The 25,285-nt window shown below is 35.8% G+C and overlaps 2 protein-coding genes across 2 annotated transcripts in view; one reads left to right on the top strand and one right to left on the bottom strand.

The window, feature by feature from the left end:
- The window catches only part of LOC110384245 (sodium channel protein para), an 86,802-nt gene that overhangs the window by 13,222 nt on the left and 48,295 nt on the right, over nt 1-25,285 (top strand).
- LOC135118016 (cytochrome P450 6B2) lies at nt 22,825-25,177 on the bottom strand. The gene is made up of 2 exons (XM_064038845.1): nt 23,787-25,177; nt 22,825-23,497 (listed from the first exon to the last, which is right to left on the bottom strand). The coding sequence occupies exons 1-2, from the start codon at nt 25,123-25,125 to the stop codon at nt 23,322-23,324; spliced, it is 1,515 nt and encodes a 504-aa protein (XP_063894915.1). The 5' UTR covers nt 25,126-25,177; the 3' UTR covers nt 22,825-23,321.

Genomic DNA, 25,285 nt, shown 5'->3' on the forward strand with positions numbered 1-25,285 from the left:
TTGCCATCTACCACCGTAATATCCAAAATGGGCCCTAAGGTATGGTGGCAGCTGACGCGACACGATCTCTAGCGTCCCTCGGGACGGGTCTAACGTTCAGTTTTAGCTTGGTTGGTGAAGCCTACCCCCCTCCCTGGAAGAGTGCGTACAACAAATGCAAGACAAGGCCAGCTGCCGGTTTGTCAGTCCATGAGAAGTAGCTTTAACTAGCGTTTGGTTCATTTGGATCCCGGTACCAGATAAAGTATAGTTATAAATAGCGCACGGCATACGGCTAGTGCCGTTTAGTAAATATATTGCGATCTGTCAATGCGGTTCTGCCTTCTAAATGTGTATTCGATATGATAGTATTCATGCCCTAGTCCACGGCAATGTTGTGGGTGTGTAGGTGTATTATTAATGCAAGTGTAGTAGAAGGCCTTCTCCGCCTCCCTATAACCAAACGCATGTCAGAGGTACCTCAATGTAGTCAAGAGAGAATATGCCAGACAGATACATATATTTAGAAGCGCAATACATAAATCAAAGCTCAGTTTCCTTACGCTTACGCCAGTGCACAGTATCATTACGCTTATTGCCAAGTCTCGTTTTACGCTTTGCTATAATTAAGTTCAAATATCAAAGTAATTAGAAATAACAGCCTTGGGATGCCAGTCACGGTCTTTGGTATACCTGGAGCCAATGTAATAATAGGGGTCACTCACCAGATATCTGCTCACAGTAACTTACTCACCGGACCATCACCAAACACGATACTCACACATTCTTCCCGCATCACTTACTTGATAGAAACTATTATATCTTCAATATAGACTCCCTAATAGACTCGACTACAGTATTTGGTTACTAGTACACTTCGTGACTCAGCTCCGACTGTCCCCATTTCCGTTCCCTCAAAACCCTTGTGGCCTGCTATCCCTTCCTACATCCTCGCAAGTCCCACCTTCGGCGCTGACTCCACCCTGTTCTTAAGGTCCTGTTTCACGTATTCGTTTATTTGTTACGAGATAGATTTATTAGTCTTTTTGTACACATTCTCAATTGTTCTAAGTATCGCTGTCGGGGTCCATTTGGCATTTGGCACATGTGCACTTCTATTCAATACTGAGTCCTTTGTCTCAAGGTCCTAATTGCCTTAACGGTTGGCATCGCTTGTAAGTTCTGCTTAGCACATGTTTGATTGCTTTGCTGTGAGAAACTTTCAGACCCTTAAAATATTTTGTTAAGTTTTTACTGCAATCCATGTCAGCCGGCAAACATCCCTACCCATAAAATAGAAAGTTAATGTGTTCTTAAGAGGCCCGTCATCGTGGCGCCTTGTAAAATAAATTAATATTATTTGATAATATTTAGGGCTAGGTGACGACAGTCACATTCCCCCCTCTGAAAATCAGACGCGTGACGCAGTACAGCGTATGAGATTTCACAATAGGCCGGAGAGCTCCTAGCTTCAGTCAGTTAAAACGTAAGGCTTGTCTAACGGAATATTTCCACCAATAAGATTCTTACTAGATGAAACAACGTTTTGATGAAATCACTCTGGTACCGGTCTAGCAGAAGAATCTGCGCATGCTTATAAGTTGAATATACATACCAGAGTTTCTTCTACTAGAGCTTTTCATTATGGCACCGCGTTACCTTCCCTTATCAACTCAGCCTACTATAGCTGCTGAACTTAGGCCTCTCCGTCGCGTCTTGATAATTATTGCAGCATTCTTATCCTGGAATAGTTCGCACATGTACTAATTAGAAGTTGATTCTAATTGGAAGTTAATCCAATGATAGTTGTATAATTTATTTATAAGAATGTAAAAATTCGTCCCAACTGGGTTTACCCCCCTCCGATTCTAAGAGGATACAGCCGGTTGTAAATCAACTAATAAGACAGAACATTGAACAAACATTAATTCAGTTCCTTTTTTTTTCAACCGATTTAAATGGAACTGCCAATATATGTCTGTCATTAAAAGATACACTGTGCATTCCACACAACCGTGATAGCTCATGTCCACATTGATTCAATCGTCACGGGCTGGAATATGATTCAGCACTATCGATTAACTTAAATTAATTAATTTAATTTTGGAAACTTAGCTTCGCAACTGCATCCACACTAGGGCTGCTAGTACGTAGGTACATCAGCCGACGAACGCTCACGACGATTTTGATGAAACTTTGAACCCAAGCGACGCAAATTTATGCCGAAACTACATAATATGTAGGCTCGTACATGAAGACTGTAGTGTCCTGGAATTTAAAAGATAACCAGCCAAGTATCTATTTACAGAAGACAGAGGCTATATCAATAGCCACACAATATAGTTTTTCTACGTGTGGAGGAATTACAAAAATAAATATTTGAATCACACGTAAATACAATTTAGAGGAAGCTGTTGGTTCGTCAGTTAAACCAAAAGTAATTATATACGTCGTTATATACTTATATAGAAGCGGGGTTTACAGCCATGACGTTTATTTTCTTTAAAGTACGCTCAGTATTCTTACACTAATTCTATCCTTACGCTTATGCAATTACACTTTGTCATTACTGCCAGTTACTGTCAAGCCATCTGCCAATTTTTTTCTGTCCTAGTATTTCACATATTCATTTCTTTCATACTTAAAATCACATACATAAATACCTCTAGGCTGCACATTTTTGTTAGGGACTCGAACCCATAACTGTATTTCCATCCATAAGGATGTACAATTCATGCCCTTGGCAATATATGGGAATCGAACCCATTACCGTGAATCATAATCGTAGTTATATTTCTCTCAATTCTTCCATCATCTTTCACCTCTAGCCAGAGTCTAGGTCTTCGTTAGGGAATCGAACCCATAACTAAAATACGTCGTTATTATGACTCGTTTTATACAACACTTCTGTTAGGGAGTCGAACCCGTAAACGTAATCATCGCCATATGAACTCACAGTTCATCACGTTGTACAAAAAATCACAGGGAATCGAACCCAATGCTGTTTTATTGCCGTAATGCCTCGTCTAGGACCATAAGTATGAAATCAAATCTACGTTGTGTTTTTGTGTAGTAACCGATTTAGATCTTTTATTCTCGTTGCACTGATGTGAATCAGTACATTTAATGACGAGAATCCTGGTCACGCAGCGCCAAATGTAACCGTTCCAAGACAACCCTAGGCTGTAAAAATTTTCGTTTTTCCTAACATATATAAATACCGCAGGCTTCCCCCGGAGGGGAAGAGGTTGCGCCCCGCCATCCGCGCAACCCTGTAGAGCTCGTCACCTTACTGGACGCTCTTCCACCTAAGAGGACCATGCATTAACTTTACTATTAGTCCCGCCTAATAAAAACTAGGGACAGGGGTAGACGGGACGTCAGCAAATCAAATCAAACTTAACATGCAGGGTACAAATTGAATTACAGATACTAGTAGAGAGTAAGAGGAGTAGCAATCCTACCTAACATAAAATATACATAACGCTTGCGTACAACAATGTATGTTCCAATCTACACTTTAAAACTACAATCCCCGATTAGTGACATGGGCTACCACAGGGCAGTTGGCATGTCGTACGTGTACCGCCAGGACTAACTCAGAAGATTCTAGCGGTCACGTTCCCTATGTTCTAAATGTCTTACCCAAACCTAAGGCAGGGTACTACGAAGTACAACTGCCATTGGGCAAGACAGTCTCCAGCCATGCTGGGCGCGTGCTCATATTAAGCCCCATCGCGAGCCTATTCACCCTTTACTGGTATATACAAATCTAACGCAAGCGCAGTGTCTCGTCGGTCGGTGGCAACTTTCCTTAGAAGCGCTATTGGTATACACCGAAGTGGTATTTCGTCACTTCCTCTTCCATTAATCTGCCCCGTTCTTGACAGGCATCGGCAAATCCCCAAACCTAGCCTGTCCAGTATGCGTGTCTTGCCATCTACCACCGTAATATCCAAAATGGGCCCTAAGGTATGGTGGCAGCTGACGCGACACGATCTCTAGCGTCCCTCGGGACGGGTCTAACGTTCAGTTTTAGCTTGGTTGGTGAAGCCTACCCCCCTCCCTGGAAGAGTGCGTACAACAAATGCAAGACAAGGCCAGCTGCCGGTTTGTCAGTCCATGAGAAGTAGCTTTAACTAGCGTTTGGTTCATTTGGATCCCGGTACCAGATAAAGTATAGTTATAAATAGCGCACGGCATACGGCTAGTGCCGTTTAGTAAATATATTGCGATCTGTCAATGCGGTTCTGCCTTCTAAATGTGTATTCGATATGATAGTATTCATGCCCTAGTCCACGGCAATGTTGTGGGTGTGTAGGTGTATTATTAATGCAAGTGTAGTAGAAGGCCTTCTCCGCCTCCCTATAACCAAACGCATGTCAGAGGTACCTCAATGTAGTCAAGAGAGAATATGCCAGACAGATACATATATTTAGAAGCGCAATACATAAATCAAAGCTCAGTTTCCTTACGCTTACGCCAGTGCACAGTATCATTACGCTTATTGCCAAGTCTCGTTTTACGCTTTGCTATAATTAAGTTCAAATATCAAAGTAATTAGAAATAACAGCCTTGGGATGCCAGTCACGGTCTTTGGTATACCTGGAGCCAATGTAATAATAGGGGTCACTCACCAGATATCTGCTCACAGTAACTTACTCACCGGACCATCACCAAACACGATACTCACACATTCTTCCCGCATCACTTACTTGATAGAAACTATTATATCTTCAATATAGACTCCCTAATAGACTCGACTACAGTATTTGGTTACTAGTACACTTCGTGACTCAGCTCCGACTGTCCCCATTTCCGTTCCCTCAAAACCCTTGTGGCCTGCTATCCCTTCCTACATCCTCGCAAGTCCCACCTTCGGCGCTGACTCCACCCTGTTCTTAAGGTCCTGTTTCACGTATTCGTTTATTTGTTACGAGATAGATTTATTAGTCTTTTTGTACACATTCTCAATTGTTCTAAGTATCGCTGTCGGGGTCCATTTGGCATTTGGCACATGTGCACTTCTATTCAATACTGAGTCCTTTGTCTCAAGGTCCTAATTGCCTTAACGGTTGGCATCGCTTGTAAGTTCTGCTTAGCACATGTTTGATTGCTTTGCTGTGAGAAACTTTCAGACCCTTAAAATATTTTGTTAAGTTTTTACTGCAATCCATGTCAGCCGGCAAACATCCCTACCCATAAAATAGAAAGTTAATGTGTTCTTAAGAGGCCCGTCATCGTGGCGCCTTGTAAAATAAATTAATATTATTTGATAATATTTAGGGCTAGGTGACGACAGTCACAAGACGAAACTCAATTGTGTAAGCTATCTGCTATTAACTTCTTATCGTAGTCACAAATGTAACAGAATAAGAGAATCACAAAAGCCGCTCCAAGATTTTCAGTAGTTAATACATATCTTGGTCGGTTACAAGGCATTTCGTCAGTTAATCCGAGCGCGCTGTGTACGAGTGCCGTAATTCGGCGGCTATCAGCCGACACGTAGAAATACGCATCGTCCGCAGTGGCGCCCGAACGAACCGAACTTAAACCTTGACGTACCCCCCCACCCCTCACCCTACCGACACACCCCCGCTCACCCACCCCACAACCCTCAAACAACATTTATTTCTTGTACTCCTTTTATAACAACGGGTAATTGTATTAGGTAGCTCAGTTAGTTTTAGTGACTGCAACAATTTATAATACCATTCCTAGTGAGGCTCGTTACAAGAATAAAACTAATCGGATGTTTTCATTTGAGTGAGGCAGGTTGGAGGGCGGGGCTTCTCCGTTTGGGGAACACCCCTTCTGTTCAATTTCTTGATTTAGTCAACTTTTGCGTTTTAGTTTCATGAACATTCTTTTGTGAGAAAGTGACCATGAATTGTTGGCGTGGGTAATTTTAATGTTTGATTTTAGTATTTTGTTTCTGCTAGTCCTTGGCTTATTTAAGTTTACTTTTTTAATACAAAAAAAAAACCGTCTAAATTGTAAAATTAGTACAGCCATTGCTTTGATGCTTATAAAGCTCCGATTCATATACCTACCTACATACTTACATGAGCAGAAGAAAAATTTACTGTTAAGTACAATCAGTGAACAAGATGGAATTAATCTGAAAACAATCTGATCCAAATTCCTTCTATTTTCCGGCGAATGGCCCAATCCAAAAGCCTGTAAAATAAGACGAGGCCTGTAAAGAAAAAAATGTAGTGTGGCAGATATTTTCGCGCTGTTACATAACGCGACGAAGCCTACGTTGTAGTTATTTTTCTGAGTCAAAGCACTTTGTCTGAAATCAAGTGTGAAACTGAACAATATTTTGTAGGTATATTTGTTATTTGTGTTTGTGAGTATCTACGCAAATCTTAGTTAAGACAATAATAAAAATAAAAGAAAACATAAATTACAATTAAAGCTTACATTTTCGTTGGATGTATTTAATATGACTTATTTTATCAATAAAAAGGAAGAAAGTAGTTTCGCATGCGATATGTGCATAATTTGATTTACGTAATATAGTTTTTGTAACTATTTAAGTGCAACATTGTAAACATTTAAAACTAATTAAAGAGATAACAAGAACATTCTTCAAAATAATCTAGACAGATAACTTTCTATCTAAAAGAATAATGCTTATATACATATAAAATATGATAATTATTGACGATAAAACTATTAAAGACGTAGGTGACTTTGATAAAGCATATTACCTGATCTAAAATGAGATAAAACTTCTTTTGTTTTTCCCCCGTTTGTGTCGTAATTCTTTGACGTTTTTAAGTAAATTTTGTGGGTGTGTCACTCTAAATTACCTATGCCACCTTATTTGGGTGAAGATTCTCCACTTTGCTCCAGAAGTATTGGTAACCTGGGAAGTTTAACATAAAGCCATACATACTCTAGGTATATGAATAAGCACTGCACGACGAAAGCTCTACCTACATGAATACAGATAATGCCATTTACGAGGTGAAATATTGGGTCCTAAAAATATAGTTTGATGGCCAGGAAGAACAAAAATGCCTCTTATTTTATAACTGAATGTTTTATTATGTAAAACTCCATAAGTAGGTAGTACAAACCTAAGTACATACTCACTTACGTTTAGCTCGAAACACAAAAACTACGTAGGACTTTGTCGCGTGACGGCGGCTGCCGTGTCTGTCGTTTAAGGCCGTCCACACACGAGCTCATTTATAATTAACCTGTTACTACATCATGCCGACGGTAATCCCTGGCTTTATACCGTTTACGAAAACCTCCGAGGAAGATACGGATTTGCGACTAATGGTTAGGGGAATTAAGAATAATTGTACGCTGTTATTTACTATTAGTGTTTACTCACATTTTCTATCTGTCTTTTGATCCTATCTCCTGCCTGAAAAGATAACTTATACACATTGTATAAAGATTTGATTTTACCATCAGCGTTGTATTGGTAGACCACAGCTTTGACTAGCTTCTACCACCAGTTTTACCCGTATCCCCAGAGAACTACTTCTTCGGATAAAAAGTAGCCTATATGTTATTCTGAAATATAAGCTAGATTAACTAAGTTTCGACAAAATCCATATAAAGAGAAATAAACATATACATATAAACTTGTATAAGTACCTTAGGATCAATAATTATGACTGTTAACTTTGCACTTATATTCGGAATTCACTAGAATTATCTGGTTATTGTAGGTGACCTTATATCATTCACCCCAGGACGGATGACGCTCACTTTTCTCCGAAAATTCTGACTGTTTATTGCAGGGTGAAGTAATGATTCAGAGGTAAACAAAATATAATCAAACAAATTACTCTAATGAATAATTGACTAATGAAATGCAGGTACATAGGTAAAATTAAAGAGAAATAGAAAGATATGAAAAGCAAAAACTTAACATAATGTTAAAAGATATATAAATGTACATATTTTTCAAAATCCAATTTGAACAGAAAGCTTTTCCTTTTATATTATAACGATTAAGTAGTAAAAGGTTCATGCTATAACTGAGCGAAGTTTAAATTATCTACTTAACTTTTCAGATTTTCGTATTCCAGTCGCTTGAAACTTAAATTATTATCGTGAATGACTTGGCATCCGCTGTTTTTTCCTTGCTTTGTATCCATAAAAGATTTTGATGTCTATTTTGACAAAGTATTGGCGTCAAATGGCGGGAATTTGATATTTTTATCTTTAAGCTGTTCATGGAAGTGTATAAGAAGATACATGATGAATAGTGTGAATTTGTCGAAAACATTGGAATAGGATACGTCGCTAATTATTGTCTAGATATTTCGTTTCAATGGGAATAAACATTAAAACACATAGTACACAAATAAAAATATTAATCCTGAACGGCAATAAGTTTATATGTATGTATAACTTGCGGTTTATAGATATCAACTACATCTGACATGAAAAAAAGTCATCCCATAGACGCTTCAGCGTTAGGATTTGTGTGATGGCATTAAGTTCCCATGTATTCGGAAGGCAACATGAAACGAAATGGGTTTAACATTGTCTTACTCTTCTAAGGGGAATCCGTATGAGAAAAAGATTTTATATACCGAAAATAAAACTTCGATTATAGCACAAAGAGTTCCCTGTAATATTCTAATTATAGAGGTATATCATTTGCACACATAGGACAGATGCAAAAAAATATATTTTGCGGCTGTATTGTAAAATACTAAGTAAACGGTCAATTGTATAATGCCAGATAATACCTGCTTATTATGCAATTATCTCTTAGGTTAACACCTAGTAATAAATGAAGTACGTCAATGATAATTGGAAAATACATTGTCAGGATGATTACTAAGGTTTTAATAGTTGGTCATCATGACTATTAAATAATTGCAAAGAAATAAGTGACAAACATTGTGTTACAAGAGATTGAAAAACGCGATAAATAGACAAGTTTGCGCAGGTTTCATATCCACTAAAAACTACCGATAAAAAAAGCTTATGAACCTGCTAGGAAGAAATCTATTAAAGTGAAGAGAATATATGTATATTGCCTCTATTTTACAGTACTTTAAAACTTTCAACTGTATTTATAAACAGTATTAATTAGTATGTGCCAGTGGCAACAGCCGTGCACGATGCGCGCCGATGCGGCTGCCACAAAACTAGGTCATTCCTATGTAACCAGGTACAACACAGGTCACAAATATAGACCACACAGAATAGAAACTTACCATATCGTGTTCACTTTTGCATTCATTCCACAAAAGTCCTAAAGAATTATATAAATTGAAACTGTTTGAAAGTCTTTAAAATAAAATCTGCCGTGAAGACATCGCATAGTTTTTAAATGTAAAAATGTCATTCAGTGCAACCTTTTTGCGTTTAAAAATGACTGGCCATTTATTTTAAAAAAATTACCAGTCGTCATTAGAGCAAAAAAAAAAAATAAGATTTTTATACTCATTTTTTTATAAAATAAATTATTACGTATAATTTACAAAAAAAAAACTAATCAGTATAACATTATTATTACATTTAATAAATAATTTATTAAAAAAATATTCTAATCATGCATTGCGAATTTATTCAAAACATTACTGGCCGAACAATTTAAACACCATCGACACTTTTTAAAATTCGAATTTGGAATGATAAACAATAGATTGCGCTAATGTTTTTCTCATGTCAATAAAATTATTGAACGCTCTTGTGCTTGTGCCATGTTTATTTAAAATATCCATAGAAATAACGAGTCGACAAACATACGACAGTTTCTCGCAGAATTAACTCGTTGTTGCGACGAACACAGGAGCTTTTACCCGGAATAACCACAATGGCAGCAGCCTCGGAGAGCTCTTTAAAAATTCTAAAAAGAAGTTGTGTGAAAATGGTGCGTATGTCGTGAAAGCCATGTTCCACATAACATGTTGTTTGGTGGAGCGTGGCGAACTAGGTCGCTTAATTAACGTGAATTGTGTATTATGGTAGTTTGTCTATGTAGGCTTAGTTTTGCATTTCGTTGTTATTAGTACAGCTTTTAACCTGGTGAGGAATTAATGGGTTAGCACGAATTTGTTAATTTGTTGATTCATATAATTATTATACATAGGTAGTTTTACTAAAACTGTAAATCAATTATGTTAGTCAATTTGGTATGGTTACGGTTTTTCCAAAAGTCTTTGTAAAAGTTAAACATGTTCGCCGAGTTTCTTACCAAATAGAATAAGATATTTTTCTAGATAGATAGTTTGTAGGTTCTCTTTTACCGCTTATTGTTACACATATAGTTTTGGAGGCTTCCACAGAGGAATCGTTCGCCAAAGGCCGTTTTATTATTACCTTGAATCTTTGCCATTGTTTTATCGACGCGTACCATCCTTTGCCTTGGCCGTAACTTTCTTTGAAACTAAGTTCCATTCTCACCTTTCCCAGTTATTTGGCACAAAATACTTTTATCACACGTTTTATATTTACGTAGGTATATCTGGTGTATGGAGGAAATATCTGTGAAACTGTCATTCGGCAGCGTGCACCTAATCAAAAAGTTGGATGGACAGTGTGTGTCGAAAAATACGGAACTGTCGATAGTTTCCCAACTCTACTTTTAACTTTGTGGTCGAGTGACACCCTTCAGTCGTTTTGGACATATAACAAACTTTTCTGACGTATCTAAAACTAGGTACTTGCTATATGTCAGTTATAGTTAAATTCCGGTTTATTTTTCATTAAAATCTGAAAACTTGCGATATGATTTAAGCTACGCCAAAGTTTTAACTTGTTCACTCACTAACACAGAAGTCTTTTGTTCATCATAGACGTGAAATCCCGCTAATGTTCCCATTCATTCGAGTTACGAGAACAATTGGAGCATGTCATTTCTTAAAGCCCTGTATAATCTGCCTTCTGCTTTACGCTCGTTCCAACTAATATAAAGATTTTCATGTATTTTTTTTTTCGAGATTTATTGCGGTTGTAGTACGACCTACTTACTAAATGGTCTGAGTAATAAATGGCATCATTTTTTGCAATAACTGTTTGTTTTTGATTTCGTGGTGGAAAAATATCTTTCATTTTATAAGTAAAACATAGCAAGAAACTAGACTAATATGTGTGTTTTTAGTTTAACAATTCCTAGGTTTTTTCAACGCTAATGTATAATTAAGTAACGTAGGTTCTACCTACTTACAGATTCGCAAATAGAACAAAAACTTGTAGTACAAGACGAGGGGAACGTCTAAGAACAACATTAAACAAGGTCTTGTTCGGACGAGAGGAGAATATGTAATGGATGTTTAAGACAAGGCTCACAGAACATAGGTACGTTATATAATTTTACCTTATTTACATCCCTTGGGATATACTAGTATGGTTAATACCGCTAGTAAGCTCAAACACTGCCAGTATTGATATAATCGTCTAGCTAATTGAGCGTATAATGTAATTGTTAGTTAATCTGTGGTTTGTTGAACTATCTAATAATGGAGTATAGTGACAGAGGAATGTTGCTAGGTATCGATTGATAACCAAGGCGCCATTCAGTGGTTTTGCCAAAACCGTGACTCAGTTTCAGTTGTTAGTTTTCTATAGAAAATAATGAGGCCCTGCCCTAATTCTATTATTGGAACCCTTTGGTCATTACAATACGATTAATATTAAAATCGATTATAGCGATAACAATCACCGATATTTCAATCGTTAATAACTCAAAAGCTCGGAGTTCAGAGGCAGTATGGAGTACTTGTGGATAAACAGTAATTGGCCGACTGTCCCCCGAGTAACTGTCATGTGATTGACACGGAACGAGCGCAATTAAAACAAACGTTAACATAGACTACGAGCTTTCACGGAAAATGCTGAATAGTGTATTATCACGAATGTAATTAAATAAATGTAGCAAATATGAAACATTAAACAAACGATGTAACACTTTTTGTATTACTTAACAAACCTTTGCGTATTTTATTGTAATTGAGGCAATTTTCTTAATGCAGACTTTTATAGGGTTGAACTTAGAAAAGCTTTGGGTGAGTTAGAAAGAAGGCAATGGCTAATCCTTCATGAGGTAGATTCGATTTCATTACTTATTTTAAACTTACGAAAGCGTAGACTGAAATAATTCATCAATACCTTTCAGTAGTTATTTACGTACACGTAGCTATTTTCGTAAATGTAAGTGTGTGCGTAAGTTTGCGTTGGCAGTAATGGCTGTATTCCTAGAATGCTTGCGATCGATACGGCTTTCGAAACATAGCTACGATTCATGTCGAATTAAATGGTAATTTTAAAAGCTTTATGCAAGTTTTCGTTTATTATAGGAAACCGCTTCCTTTTAATACAATAAAGCATTGCACTTACACCAATTGAGTAAGGTCAGGCACGCAATATTTTTTAAAGGCAATTTTTAGGAAATACATCATTGTTACTAAATCCATTCAATTCATCCTAAGTATTAAGCTAAAAATAAAAATCAATACTTTTTCCAAACTACCTTTAAATGGAACTGTCTTGCTTTCCTAAATTCTGTAGAACTGGCGCGCCAGAATCAATAAAAAAAGAAACAATTGTTGCAAACCATTATCGTGGTCACATGGTAGGAAAATAGGCGATATCGATCGCACTAGCAGGTGCCATGCAGGGGTCAAATGGCAGGCTAGTTGTCTGCCTAGCGTTGACCGGGTCGGCGCCTCGGAATCGATCGTGCGACCTGGAGCAATCGCAGCGTAGGCCCAACTTAACCGTGCCGACATACTAATTTATGCCAATTTTAATTTAACTATTTACAAATTCTACCACTACGATTGTTGAGCCGGTCCTCCCCTTAATAGTATTTAAGGGTTCATTGGCGTTTTGGGCCGCAGGTGGCCTTTATTTGATGCGGGACCGGGATAATTAATAATCAAATCATCTTTATTAATAAATAATAAAGATGATTTGATTTGATTTGATTTGATTTGATAATTAATAATATTGGCATAATTTTGGGACCCAAGTTGAATATATTTTTATACCTTTATAATTAGAGAACTTGCCTAAAACTCCTTCTATTTCATCAGTAATTTACCCATTGTATAATAGGTACTTTTCATTAGTTAAAACTAGTACTGCAAAACGCGCTCGACTAACAACAAGGATTGCATAAATTGTCACCGTTCACAATCATATCTATGAAGACATGTCTTGTTTGGATAAACAACTGACAAAAGGTCAAGGTCGGGACACTTGCCAACAAGCCCACAATTGTAAGTGTGACCCATGTTTAAATAAAATCAATGAAAGTACTATAGACTCATTCAAAAACACATTCGTTCGGTGGTTAGGTGGTTGAGAATTTCAGTATTCTTTGATTTCTATCTTTCAAGTGATAGAGGATGTAATTGCCGCATGTAATCTCCATAAATATGATAAGACTCATTGGTTTGAAGTCAAGAAGTCGATTCATCTTTTGGCGTGTGCAGTCGAAAGTCCGATAATGTGGATTACCATATTAGTGCACACGAAAAAGCGAATCAATTAATTATTATGATTATCAAAAAACATCATAAAAGATAAGAATATTATCTATTGATTCACGTGTCAAATAATTTAATCTCATTGCGTTTTTCAAGATAGTAAAATAAGAACATTTCAAAAATGTTTCACCAAGATATATTTCAGTTTTCATCTTTTCTGAGTTTTCCTGAAGAGTTGGCAATCTTAATAGGTAAGGGCTCTCGTACGGCTCGCTAAAATCGGACCGAATGCCAAGACTTTAGTAGCTTTTTTTTTTAAATTCGCCTCTACAAATTAAGATATTAATTTAAAACTAAGTACTTTAAAATTGTGAATAAAGCAGTTTTTATTGTAAGAGCGAATCGGACTATTGCCGGTCTACGACAAGTTTGAAAGATCAGGTAACAATTGTCAGGTTTCAATCGGATTATAAGTTAGCTCCACAATACGGAAAAGACGACAAACTTAGCAATTTTCTGTATAACGTAACTAATGTCATGTTATCAGTATACCAAATCTGTGTTATTATTACTGTCAAGCTGAAACAATGTGAGCTTATCACACTGACCGTTGATTGAGCGTAAACATGAAAGTTACCAGCTGTGAATAATGAACTTCCTACGCTCCGCTCTGCCGTAAAAATAATCCTAATTACAGCTTAACAGCTGCCTTACTTTCTTTAAGGAGTAATTGCTTGAATAATAACGAATTACTAAGATGCCTTCCCTTTTTTAAAATTCTACACTAAACTTGATGTTATCACGCAACATTTTTCTGCCATGATACTTTTTACATGATTATCTTTATGTAGATATTGTTGATGATAATGATGCGTCAAATGTAAAAGTATTAAAGGATTGTGATAAAGTGATAAGTAAAAGGCTTATAAGCGAATACAATTTTATGATTGTGGTCATAAAGACAAGATTTTTTGATTAAGTAGCACAGGTGCTCTTACGGCAAGTGTTAGGTACGGCTTAGGTGTAACTAAGACATTGAATTTTTGATCATTTTAGCATTTCTAAATAAACTTTGTCCGTATTGTCGAATGAGAGTCTAACATTCCTTCTATCGAAGTGCATAGAGTTTACAAAGTCTGAAATATAATTCCATCATGCCATTTTTTATTTTTGTCCTACAATAAACCAATAAAGGCTACTAATATAAGTGATACATTTTTGGCCCTCGAGTGACGAGGGTAGCGCTCCGAATCTGTTTGTGAAAGTAATATCACTGAACTATTTGTGTCTAATAAAACCTTCTCCAGAAAGATTAACATCTGATGAAATTGTGTTTCTATTTAGTTCTGTCTTTATAAACACATTCGCCTCGAGTGAATTAAAGAAATGCCTTCTTAAACCAAGCAAATATTGTTTTTTCTAATTTATATTTTCCGAAAAAACGCGCCAGAAATTAGAGTTAGCAAACATTTTATTTTTATGTACGGATGATCCTACCCAGAATCAAATCAAATTGGCTTAAGCTGTGCCACAGTTTAAGCATGTGTGTTTTCTTTATTTTACTGTATGTAGGCATATTTTATTCGTTTTAAAGGTTTGTCTGACCCAGTTGTGGGCATGAGGATTCGTCGGATAGAGGCGTCCCGTTCAGTAAAGGGCTGGGCTGTAAACATACACACATTTTATCACTTTCCATTTTTCGTGACGCTTACTGCCTTGAATTAAAATAGAAAACGTGAATACATGTATATAATCCGTATACACGTGTTAAGATTGCATCGTTATTGTTTATACATATTATATCTGAAAAAAAATAGTCACATTGAATATTATCTAATCTCTGTCCTCTGTTCAATGTATATTATATAATTTTCAAGTCTATAATATGTTGATGTTTTTTGATAAAAATGAAAAACAGTTATTAACTGATAAGATATAGGTATGATTTTATTTATCAGAACAAAACGGGTTTTGTGAAATAAAAACGTGAATGTCAGGTGATGAATGCTTTAATTGCAATAATCTATAGGTAGATTATCTTATTAAAAGTATTTACCAATACATACGTAGCACACGCTGTTGTGTCTCACCTTCTTGAGAGGGCAGACATTTGTGTACGTATATGTATCTGACACACACAGACATACTATCAACATTGTATCATTTTGTTTATTGAAGATGCAGTATTCACGCTCATTGCAATTTGTTTGACTGTAATAGACGCATGTAGATCTAATTGCCGTCGTTACTTCGTTGCTCGTCATGCTTATTTGCTAATAATATGCTATTAATAATGAGCATAATAACTGGTTGCTGCCGTAGTGCATTTAAGTAGCAGACGTCAATATAAAACCAATTTACCTTACCAGTGTTTGGTTACTCTCTATAAATTCTTGTTCTTCATAATTAATTTATAAGTAATGTTCGGTAAAGTGCTATGAATGGTCACACCCACGCAAGTCTCCTTTTAATGAAAATGCAATTACGTCACGAGGAGCTGCATCTGTAGGTACATAGGTAGCGAGCCATTGTGCGAAGGAATGTAGGAAAATTCTCAATCGATATTAAACTGGGTTGTTTGAAGGTTGATGAATGTGTACCGTGCTTGATTAAGCTGAACACCATGAACAGGATTCGGTTTTATGCTTTTCTTTTCTATTTACAGCACGAAGATATATGCGGTCACTAAATCGAGTAGTGTTTATTTACCTACTATCTTTTATGAAGAGACTGTAGTTTTAGGTAAATGCAAATACTTCTTACTTCTTCTTCTATATAATAGCTCAAACAATATGTAAGTACTTATAAATGATCATCAGATATAAATGGCAAAACGAAGGAATGCCAAGAACTTCAAATACCATGTTTCAAAATTAACATTGACTACAAAATGTGTCATGGTAACGCTGTTAGAATACTTGATCATTTCTTGTTAGTTAAAGCTTTAAGGTATTGAACAAATCGTGCTAGGCTTACTTACTCAATCGGCTTGAGGTATCCAGTAATGCGATATTCAGTTTGTTCTACTGCTTACTAACGTGATTTGTATACAAAGCAGATTACATGACCTTAAGGAATCATTTTAGTAAGCCTAGGTTTCCCGATTCATAAGCTTTGGATATTTAGATAGAATTATAGTAAAATTGACAGTCTCCCGATTTAATATATCATTAACCTTCATATATCTTATAGGCTTTTATTTATATTACAAATCTTTGTTGGCACGGGCTCGTACATCATATAAAGTTCTCAACTTTCTTGTGTTCAACGTGAGTGAATCAGTGAGAGGATTGAAATGAATTTATATACGACGGAAAGGAAAGTCGTGCTCGCGCCAGCTATGTACTTACAGTTTACTTTCAAACCTCGCTACAAGGACTACATTTCTACAAAGCCCATACTTAGTGGAAGCAGTCTAGTAATTTATTCAACTTCAATTACTTTTGAGAAACTGTATTTTAAATAAATATACTATGCCCTAAAACAACAAATTAAATGTGAGTTTGTATAATATATGTACTACAGTTTATAAATTATGTAACCTATTAAATAAATACATAGTATGTTCTATTTATTTACTTATAATTAATCATTTGAAGATATGGCAACAAAGTAGCGAACAAGATAAGGTGCTATTTATGTATTTTGTTTCTATAAGCTAATTGTGCCACATTTACGAGATTATCTTTAGTTGCTAGCGCTCTGTAGTTATTAATGAAGAGATAAAAACTCATTGTAGCTTTATAGCGTAGTGCATTTTTATGTAAATTGGAAAATTGGTAGTCTGTGACACGCATGCCACCCACAGTTTGCTAGCCCTATGTTTTATTAATGACATTCATGAAACGAGGACGCTAAAGGTTAACGAAATCTTCGGTAGTTTATAATGTCCTGTTTTACATTGGTCGATATACTCATTCTGTATTTTTTCTGTTATCGAGCTGTAGAACTAGGGATGATGAATACCAATTCGTAGAAAAATTCAACACAATTCATGCAAGTATATGAAAGTTTCTAAGTTATGGGAGTGGTGGTGCTGATTCAACAAAGTATCACCCCATCTGACTCATGCTTACTTTTTGGAAGTGTTTACCTACATAGAATCGCAAGCTAGTTGAATACAAATGTGCAATATATTTGTGTTTTAGTAGTTTGCTATCATAAAGAACTTGATAGATACTGTAGCTACCATGTATATGGCCTAATTTAAGTATAATATATTCCTTCAAAATGCTAAGAGTATTAAAAATAAACAAAAGGAGAAGACTATCGCAAGATGGCGTATCAAGACCAGCGAACTAGATTTTTATTATTTTTTCGGTTCTTATGTTTTATTAAAGACGTCCTTTACTTAAAAACACAATTGATTTATTCTCTCCATTTATGAAGGACATAAGAAAACAAGACGGGATGGTGAACAATTTTCCAGTTGTTCGCGTTTTCTCTTTTGTGTGGTTAAATTCAGGCTGTCTAATTTATTGTGCGATAAATAACTTTTAAGTTAAATACATAGGAAAAGAGACAGTGTTTCTTTCACAAGTGCTGCAATGTACGAGGCGTTTCGCCGGAGTCGGTCGCGGTATTGATCTATGCGGCACTGGGTTTGTTCAACCCGCCCGCCCTACCCAGACGTACTATCTACCGCCACTCATTGAATTAGAGACACCGAGAGCCCAATGTTTATTACTTTCTCTCACACCCTGCCATCTTTAGGCACGTTACCTGTACCATTTTGGGTTAAATGTTTCAGATTTGTGAATACGTAACATTCTATAATCATTGTAGGGGCTGAAAAGCCTATTTAACTAATTCAAGTACACAGAAAATCATCTTAAATTCATAAATCAATCAATCAGATATGGCATAGCATAGAAAATGATTTTCATTAAAAACCAAAAAGAGATTAGTTTGTAACGAAATGTGAGGATTTTTCGGTTTCACTGCTTGCGGGTAGTACCAAAATTATATACCAAGTTCTATATTCCATGTTTCACTTCTACGTAGATATGTTACTTTAGTCAATTCAAGTAGCGTTATTTTGTTCATATCTCTATGATGGACCATGAAGAAAAAGGTTCTTCAGTCGAGAAGAGTGAAAGCTGTCAATGGCATTAAAGCAAGCTGCAGCGGTACTTGACTGTGAAACAAATGCCTTGACCTGATTGTGCGTGAACGACACCCGTATTTGTGGGCCGCGGCTTCACAATGCCTACGGACTAACAAATGTAACGCGACAGATTAGCTTCTAACTATAAAAAACTACAAATAAAACTATGGGCTTTGGATATGGCAACACTCCCAGTGATTCAACAATATTGGATGAATCGTATGAAACAAGGGACGTTTAATCCATTAATGAAAAAAAATATCAATTTAACAGTTTCGCGGCTAGGAGATTAATCTATGTACGAAAAGTCGAAGAAATCGAAGTAGCACCAAAATTGTACCAAGAGTTTGATTTCAGTCGGTCGTCTTATTAGCATTTAATTTGCGTCCAATATCAAATTAAATCAGCACAGACTTCTGAAATGCATAGTATTGAATAACTAAATCTGATTGAAAGGTCAACGCCCACCGTCTCGTGAATTGCTGAGGGTGTTTCAGATTTTATGAAAAATATGATGTTCACAACACAACAAGACATTATTCATTCAAGGTTTTCTTTAATGGTGAAACACCTATAATGTCCGGGAATATTTCTGTTGTTCAAGCATTTCCAAGTGTACATATGAGTTACATTGTATCGCTCAGCGGAATAATTTAGTAGGTAAAGTATACAGTAGACAGATGGCGAGCGGACTGACTGACCCTCACGTTGACCACCCGTTGAACAGATATTATAATATTACACGTGACCCCGTATTCGGTTTGTAAAGATATTGTTTACATTATAACCAGGAAGAACAAATATAACAATTTTGGCTGGATTAACAAAATTGCATCCTTTTTTTTAGAAGCATAAGATAAGTAGTAAATTAAAAATACACGAATGCCTGCCACTACATCTTAAGTTTATTGTCAAGCATGATCATTATCAAAATTGCCTAAACTAAGCAGATTATTAAAACGTGTTTTACTTGCACTAACATCGTAGCTTAACCTTCATGTTTATTTATAAACGGCTTCTTGTTATCATATTTAGTATAACTGGTTTGACTTCCTAGCTATTTGGTTATTATGTAAGTTTCAATTCCTCTTGTTTGTTTTGATTAAATGTACGGTTAAGCAATTGGAAATACGGTAGCAAGCAATAATTATGTATGCTGTAAACAGAACTATAGACTTCTCAGTGTGGTTAAAGGCCACAAGGAGTGTCAATACTCTCAACAAAAGTGACTTTATCAGTGGTCTTACGAGGGTTCCACCCACGCAAGTCTCCTTTTAATGAAAATGCAATTACGTCACGAGGAGCTGCATCTGTAGGTACATAGGTAGCGAGCCATTGTGCGAAGGAATGTAGGAAAATTCTCAATCGATATTAAACTGCGTTGTTTGAAGGTTGATGAATGTGTACTGCGCCTGATTAAGCTGAACACCGTGAAACAGGATTCGGCTTTATTGACCTTTCAAGATGTGTTTACAAATGACGACAGTTTCGGCGTACTTATAGTGTAGTTATTACACGTGCCATCATGTGATTCTAGTTAACAAGATTAATATATGCACTAATGTTATATTCAAATAGTGTATAGGTACATTTGAAGTTTTTATTAAGGAAAATACGTGGCTACAATCGCAAAAAACATTTAACGACGACCAGTTCCTTTTGGTACTTAGTTACTTATATCAGTTTCTCTATAAGTTATAAAATAACTATATTTATCATAACACAATTATCCAGTATGCTCTCTGAATTATAGTAATCTGAACCCTCTTGACATCCTTATACATTGAAGAGTGAGTAACATGAACTCGAACGAGTGAGAGGCGCTATAAGTAGGTCCCCTCACCTTTACGTGATGCCTTGACCCGTAACATTGAGGAAGGAACCCTCTAAAGGAGGGACGAACAGTGACGTAGGACTCTTATTATACAAAACTATACGTTTATACACAGCTGTAGAATCAAGAAATCCCTCAAACTAGGTTTGTAATTAAGCGTTATCTTGTTTACATTTCAATTCACAAACTCGTACTCATTGTAAAGCAAAGCAAGGAACGCTAAGTTACTATTATAGCTACAGTAGGTACTATTAGAAATTTATCAATACATACAAAAAGAAAAAAGTATCTGCTCAATTGAAAAAAATCCAGATTGTTTCTGATAAAATAAATTCTTTACTTTTTGTTGCCTGTTTTTTACGTTGCATTTACTTTCAAAATAAAATATTTGCTATTATGATAAATGTTTATTTTGACTTGAAATTAACTGAAAGATATTTTGATTTTTCAGTTTCTATTTTCTTATCTATTTACTTAGAACCTATTTGAGCATACCAAGCTAAAACATAAAATAGCATCTTCACAGTAAATGAGTCACCAACTAGAGAATATAAATCGATATGACGAAGAAAAGGAAAAGTCTTGAGCGCGCAAGCTTTCCAACTTTAGGTTACATACAATGTTTACTTTCCAACTGCCATTGAGAGAATACATTTCTGTGCAGTTCCTACTGAAAAAAATGATATGTACGGTATCTTTTTACTGCTGTAATGAATCTTTCTTATTTGCTAGGACCATACCACGTGTAATATCCACCCTTATATTTTAAAAGCCTGAAAGACTGATACTTTATGCTGGTTTATCATTTGTACATATAACTGATACGTGGAATACCGTGACTAGAATAACAAAACGGTTTGCGCCTAATACGTGTCAAACATCTGAAAGATAAAGTTATCGTACTCGCTAAGGTAGACAACCAATAAGGCCCTGCAAATATTTTATTCCGTGTCCTCAAATTTTTTTTAACTTTATGTATTTACCAATGTTAACAAATAAATGTTAATTTTTTCATGACCCCCATAATACCTAATATTTTAAATCATTATCTTGGTAAAATTACTAACTAACGATGATATGCCCAAATGGTACTTTCAAGATAAAGATGAGGTTAAAAATTAAAAAATACATAAAATACTGATAAACTAAGTATTCACTGAAACTGATTCTTTTCATAAATAGTAGTAATTTTAGTCATGCCTTGTTGGTGACAAAAGCCAATCAGATTCGCGAGACTGGCAGGCGCGGCGACAGACCCTCTGTATAGGTTTAATTTTCCGTTTCATCTTCTTTCTCTGAGCGAGACTGTTCAAAAGTTGGTTTCCTAAACCATCCAACGACCTAGTGTCAGTAAACTAAGAATCGAAAGACAGGGAAAAATAACTTGTACCTATCGAATGTCAATTTTAGTCGCTCTCGGCAGTAGGAGTTTCACCTCCCCTAGTAAGACGCCCTACCCTTTAAAGAAAAACCAAATTTCGCTAATTTATAATGTTGTCTATTTTTGTCCACTTTTGATTGATTAACATGACATATAAGAAAAAAGAGAGTTTATTTCCAAGTGCTGCAATGTACGGGGCGTTTCGTTGGAGCTGGTGGCGGCTATCGATCTATGCGGCACTGAGTTTGTTCAACCCGCCCGCCTTATACAGACGTATTTACCGCCACTCATTGAATTACAAACACCGACCACCCAATGTTTATTACTTTCTCTCTCACCCTGGCATTTTTTAATACTCTGTACCTATGGTGTATTTGTAACTCTGATGATTTTTAAGGTACCATTCTAAAGGTGACAAGAATATTATGTTCAAATGACTGCACTATTGAAGTTTTGAAATTATTGTTGATGTATAAAACCTTGCAGGTCATACTTTTTAATGCATTTATCCTTCATACCATGGTAAAAGATAACAGTCATCAGACAGTAGTAAAACACTCTTCGGTGTTATTAGTTAAGATATGTTTATGTTTTACGATAGGTTTCTACAAGCGGAATCATTATGGTTGAATAAAATATGTATTTAGTCAGTAGCTTGTTAAGTCTTATCTCGACTTAGAACTAAAGCAAATTGTAGACAGCATTATTATCCATAGCTACATTGATAGCCTATCTCCGGACATGAAGAGATCTTCAGTCGAGAAGAGTGAAAGCTGTCAATGGCATTAAAGCAAGCTGCAGCGATACTTGACTGTGAAACAAATGCCTTGACCTGATTGTGCGTGAGTGAGACCCGCATTTGAGGGCCGCGGCTTCACAATGTCTATGGACTAATTATAAAAAACCTAATAAATAAAGTTGGCCAAAATATAAACTTCAGATTACAATCGCCATGCATAAATATACTTACTTAAAATCCTCTGATCCCTACACATGTACATTACAATATGAACTCTTTTTACCTTATCAATGACGGAAAATATATTAGGTGAAGGAATAAAAAATAAGATGTTAGGTTTTTAAAATAATAGTATATATAGTGTAGTAATAATAGTATAGTTCAGAAAACGTTATGCCGAAATCCGTTTATGCTATACAACGATATAAAAAACAAATTAATATTCATTAAATTCCACAAAAGTTACCTATAAATCATTAAAATTAAAACATTGAAATGTATATATAGGTTTAGTTTTTTTAATAAAATATCTTGAACTCTTCTCTCTGAAACTATTAATCACAAAAAAAAACAAAATCTTAGATTTAATTAATATTTAGTAATATATGGTATTTTGCAATAATTCTACATAATATTAATGCTAATACAGAATCAAAGCTTATCTCAATAATGAGAAAATCAGAAACCAGTCTAACCAGTCCGTTAATTCTTACAAAAAATAACAAAACATTAAAACTCAAATGTATTTAGGATCTAACATTCTGTAATTTTTTAAAAGTAATTTAGTTTAAATTGCCTTTTTCTTATCAAAATCAAGGGATATTTCAACTTACATATTGCGAAGGGTGTTCACAAGCGTTTTAAGATACATCTTTTCTCGGGACAATGTTTAAACGGATTCCACCTTTGGGTCCAATAATGAATCGGTATGGTTCTACTTGTAAATTCCTGTCAGTGTTTTTCGATGGCTCCAATCTAAACTTGGACAGCAGCTTCGTGATGCATAATAAAGACTGGAGTCTACCAAACCGCATACCTATAAATAAACATAAGATAAGTTAATAAATTAGACGACCTTCGTATTTAAATGTATTTGCAAGTTGCGGAACGAATAATTATTTAGCAACAAAAAATATATGAATAGTTGAGGTAAAAGGGCAACTAATGTTATGTCTCCTAGATACTTTATGTGTATTGAAGAAAAAACAGGTGGATATATTAACTTAGTATCTATATCCTCAACAATAATATAACCTTCGTTACACACTAGTACTAAAGTATGTTTCAATCTGTTCGTTAAATAACGTGTTTTATTAGCTTCTTACCTATGCAATTCCTTTGTCCAAGTCCAAATGGTAAGTACGCGCACGGGTGACGCTTGCCCACTTCCTCCGCATTGAATCTTTCAGGGTTGAACTGTTTAGGATTGTCGTAATATTTCGGGTCATAGTGAATGCCTCTTGGAGATATTAGCACTACGGTGTCTTTCTCAATGACCACGTCTGTTCCTGGTAACTTGTAATCTCTTACAGCTTTTCTTTGCAGTGGTTCTACTATAGAGTACATACGAAGGGTTTCGTCAAAAACTTTGTTCAAATATTTCATATCCTTCACGGTGTCGTATGTTACTTTTCCACCATTAGCTTTTATTGCTTCATCTATTTCTGCTATTAACTTATTTTGTATGTCAGGATTAAGTGCCAACTGATATGTCAAGTAGGCCATAGTGGTAGCACTAGTTTCATAACCAGCGATGTAAAACACAAAAGCTTGGGCACACATAACTGATTCTGTTATTTCAAGAGTTGACATATTGTTACCATATTTGTTGCTGGTGATCTCTCCCATTTGACGGAGTTCCAGTATGAGATCCATGAAGTCGTTACGTCCTGAAGGTTTGCCATTTCTTTGAGTGACAATTGTGTTCACAAGATTTTTGAAGAATTTATGTACAACATAAGGAAAAATTGAAAGATTGAGTTTTGGAAGGAGACCCGGATACATCATATCTAATTCTATAGCATAACTTGGTTCCGAAATAATTTTATCTACAATTGCTAAAGTATCTAGCTTATCACTGATGGTGTCGTAGCTTACTCCAAAAGCACAGGAGGAGATTGTAGACATGGTATAAGTCTGAAGAAGTGTGTGAATTTCAAATTCTTGATGCTTTTCACACTCTTTGCTCACGTGGTCAATAAAGTTATCAGCACCTTCATTCATAAGATAAAACATGTTTTTCAGTTTTCCAGATGTGAAAATTGGTGTAAATCGATTTCTCAAAGTTCTCCAAGTGTCTCCATCAGCGTGGAATAGGTTTTGTCCCAATCCCTCTTTGCTGAATTCTAAACCGCGGTCACTGAATACTTCGAAGTCTTTTATCATGATATGTTTAACAATATCCAAGTCTCGTACAAGGACACAAGGTGTGGTCATCCTGTAGATTCCAATAACTTTTTCATCAGGAAACATGTTGTACATTTCTTCCATGACTACGCCTATATTTTTTCTTCTTAAGACTGAGTCCTTCAAGTTTCCGAAAAATACGGTAGGTTCCGGTCCGCGAACATTTCGATTTTTCCAGTAATTAAATGTCCGTGTAAAATAATAATAAAGCGCTACGGCTAACACTGATATCACTACCGGCAGATAAAACACCCACATTTTGGAGGAACTGTGATCTTAGTAACCGAACGCTGTGTTATGAATAGCAATATCTCTCGACCTGTTTTATATACTTAGCGAGAGACTTGATTTTTGATAATGCTGCATGCATGAAACAACATTTTTTAACTATACACTGCAAGTGGTGTGCAGAAATATT

This window comes from Helicoverpa armigera, chromosome 17 (genome assembly GCF_030705265.1).
Source record: "Helicoverpa armigera isolate CAAS_96S chromosome 17, ASM3070526v1, whole genome shotgun sequence".
In the NCBI taxonomy this organism is placed as follows: Eukaryota; Metazoa; Arthropoda; class Insecta; order Lepidoptera; family Noctuidae; genus Helicoverpa; species Helicoverpa armigera.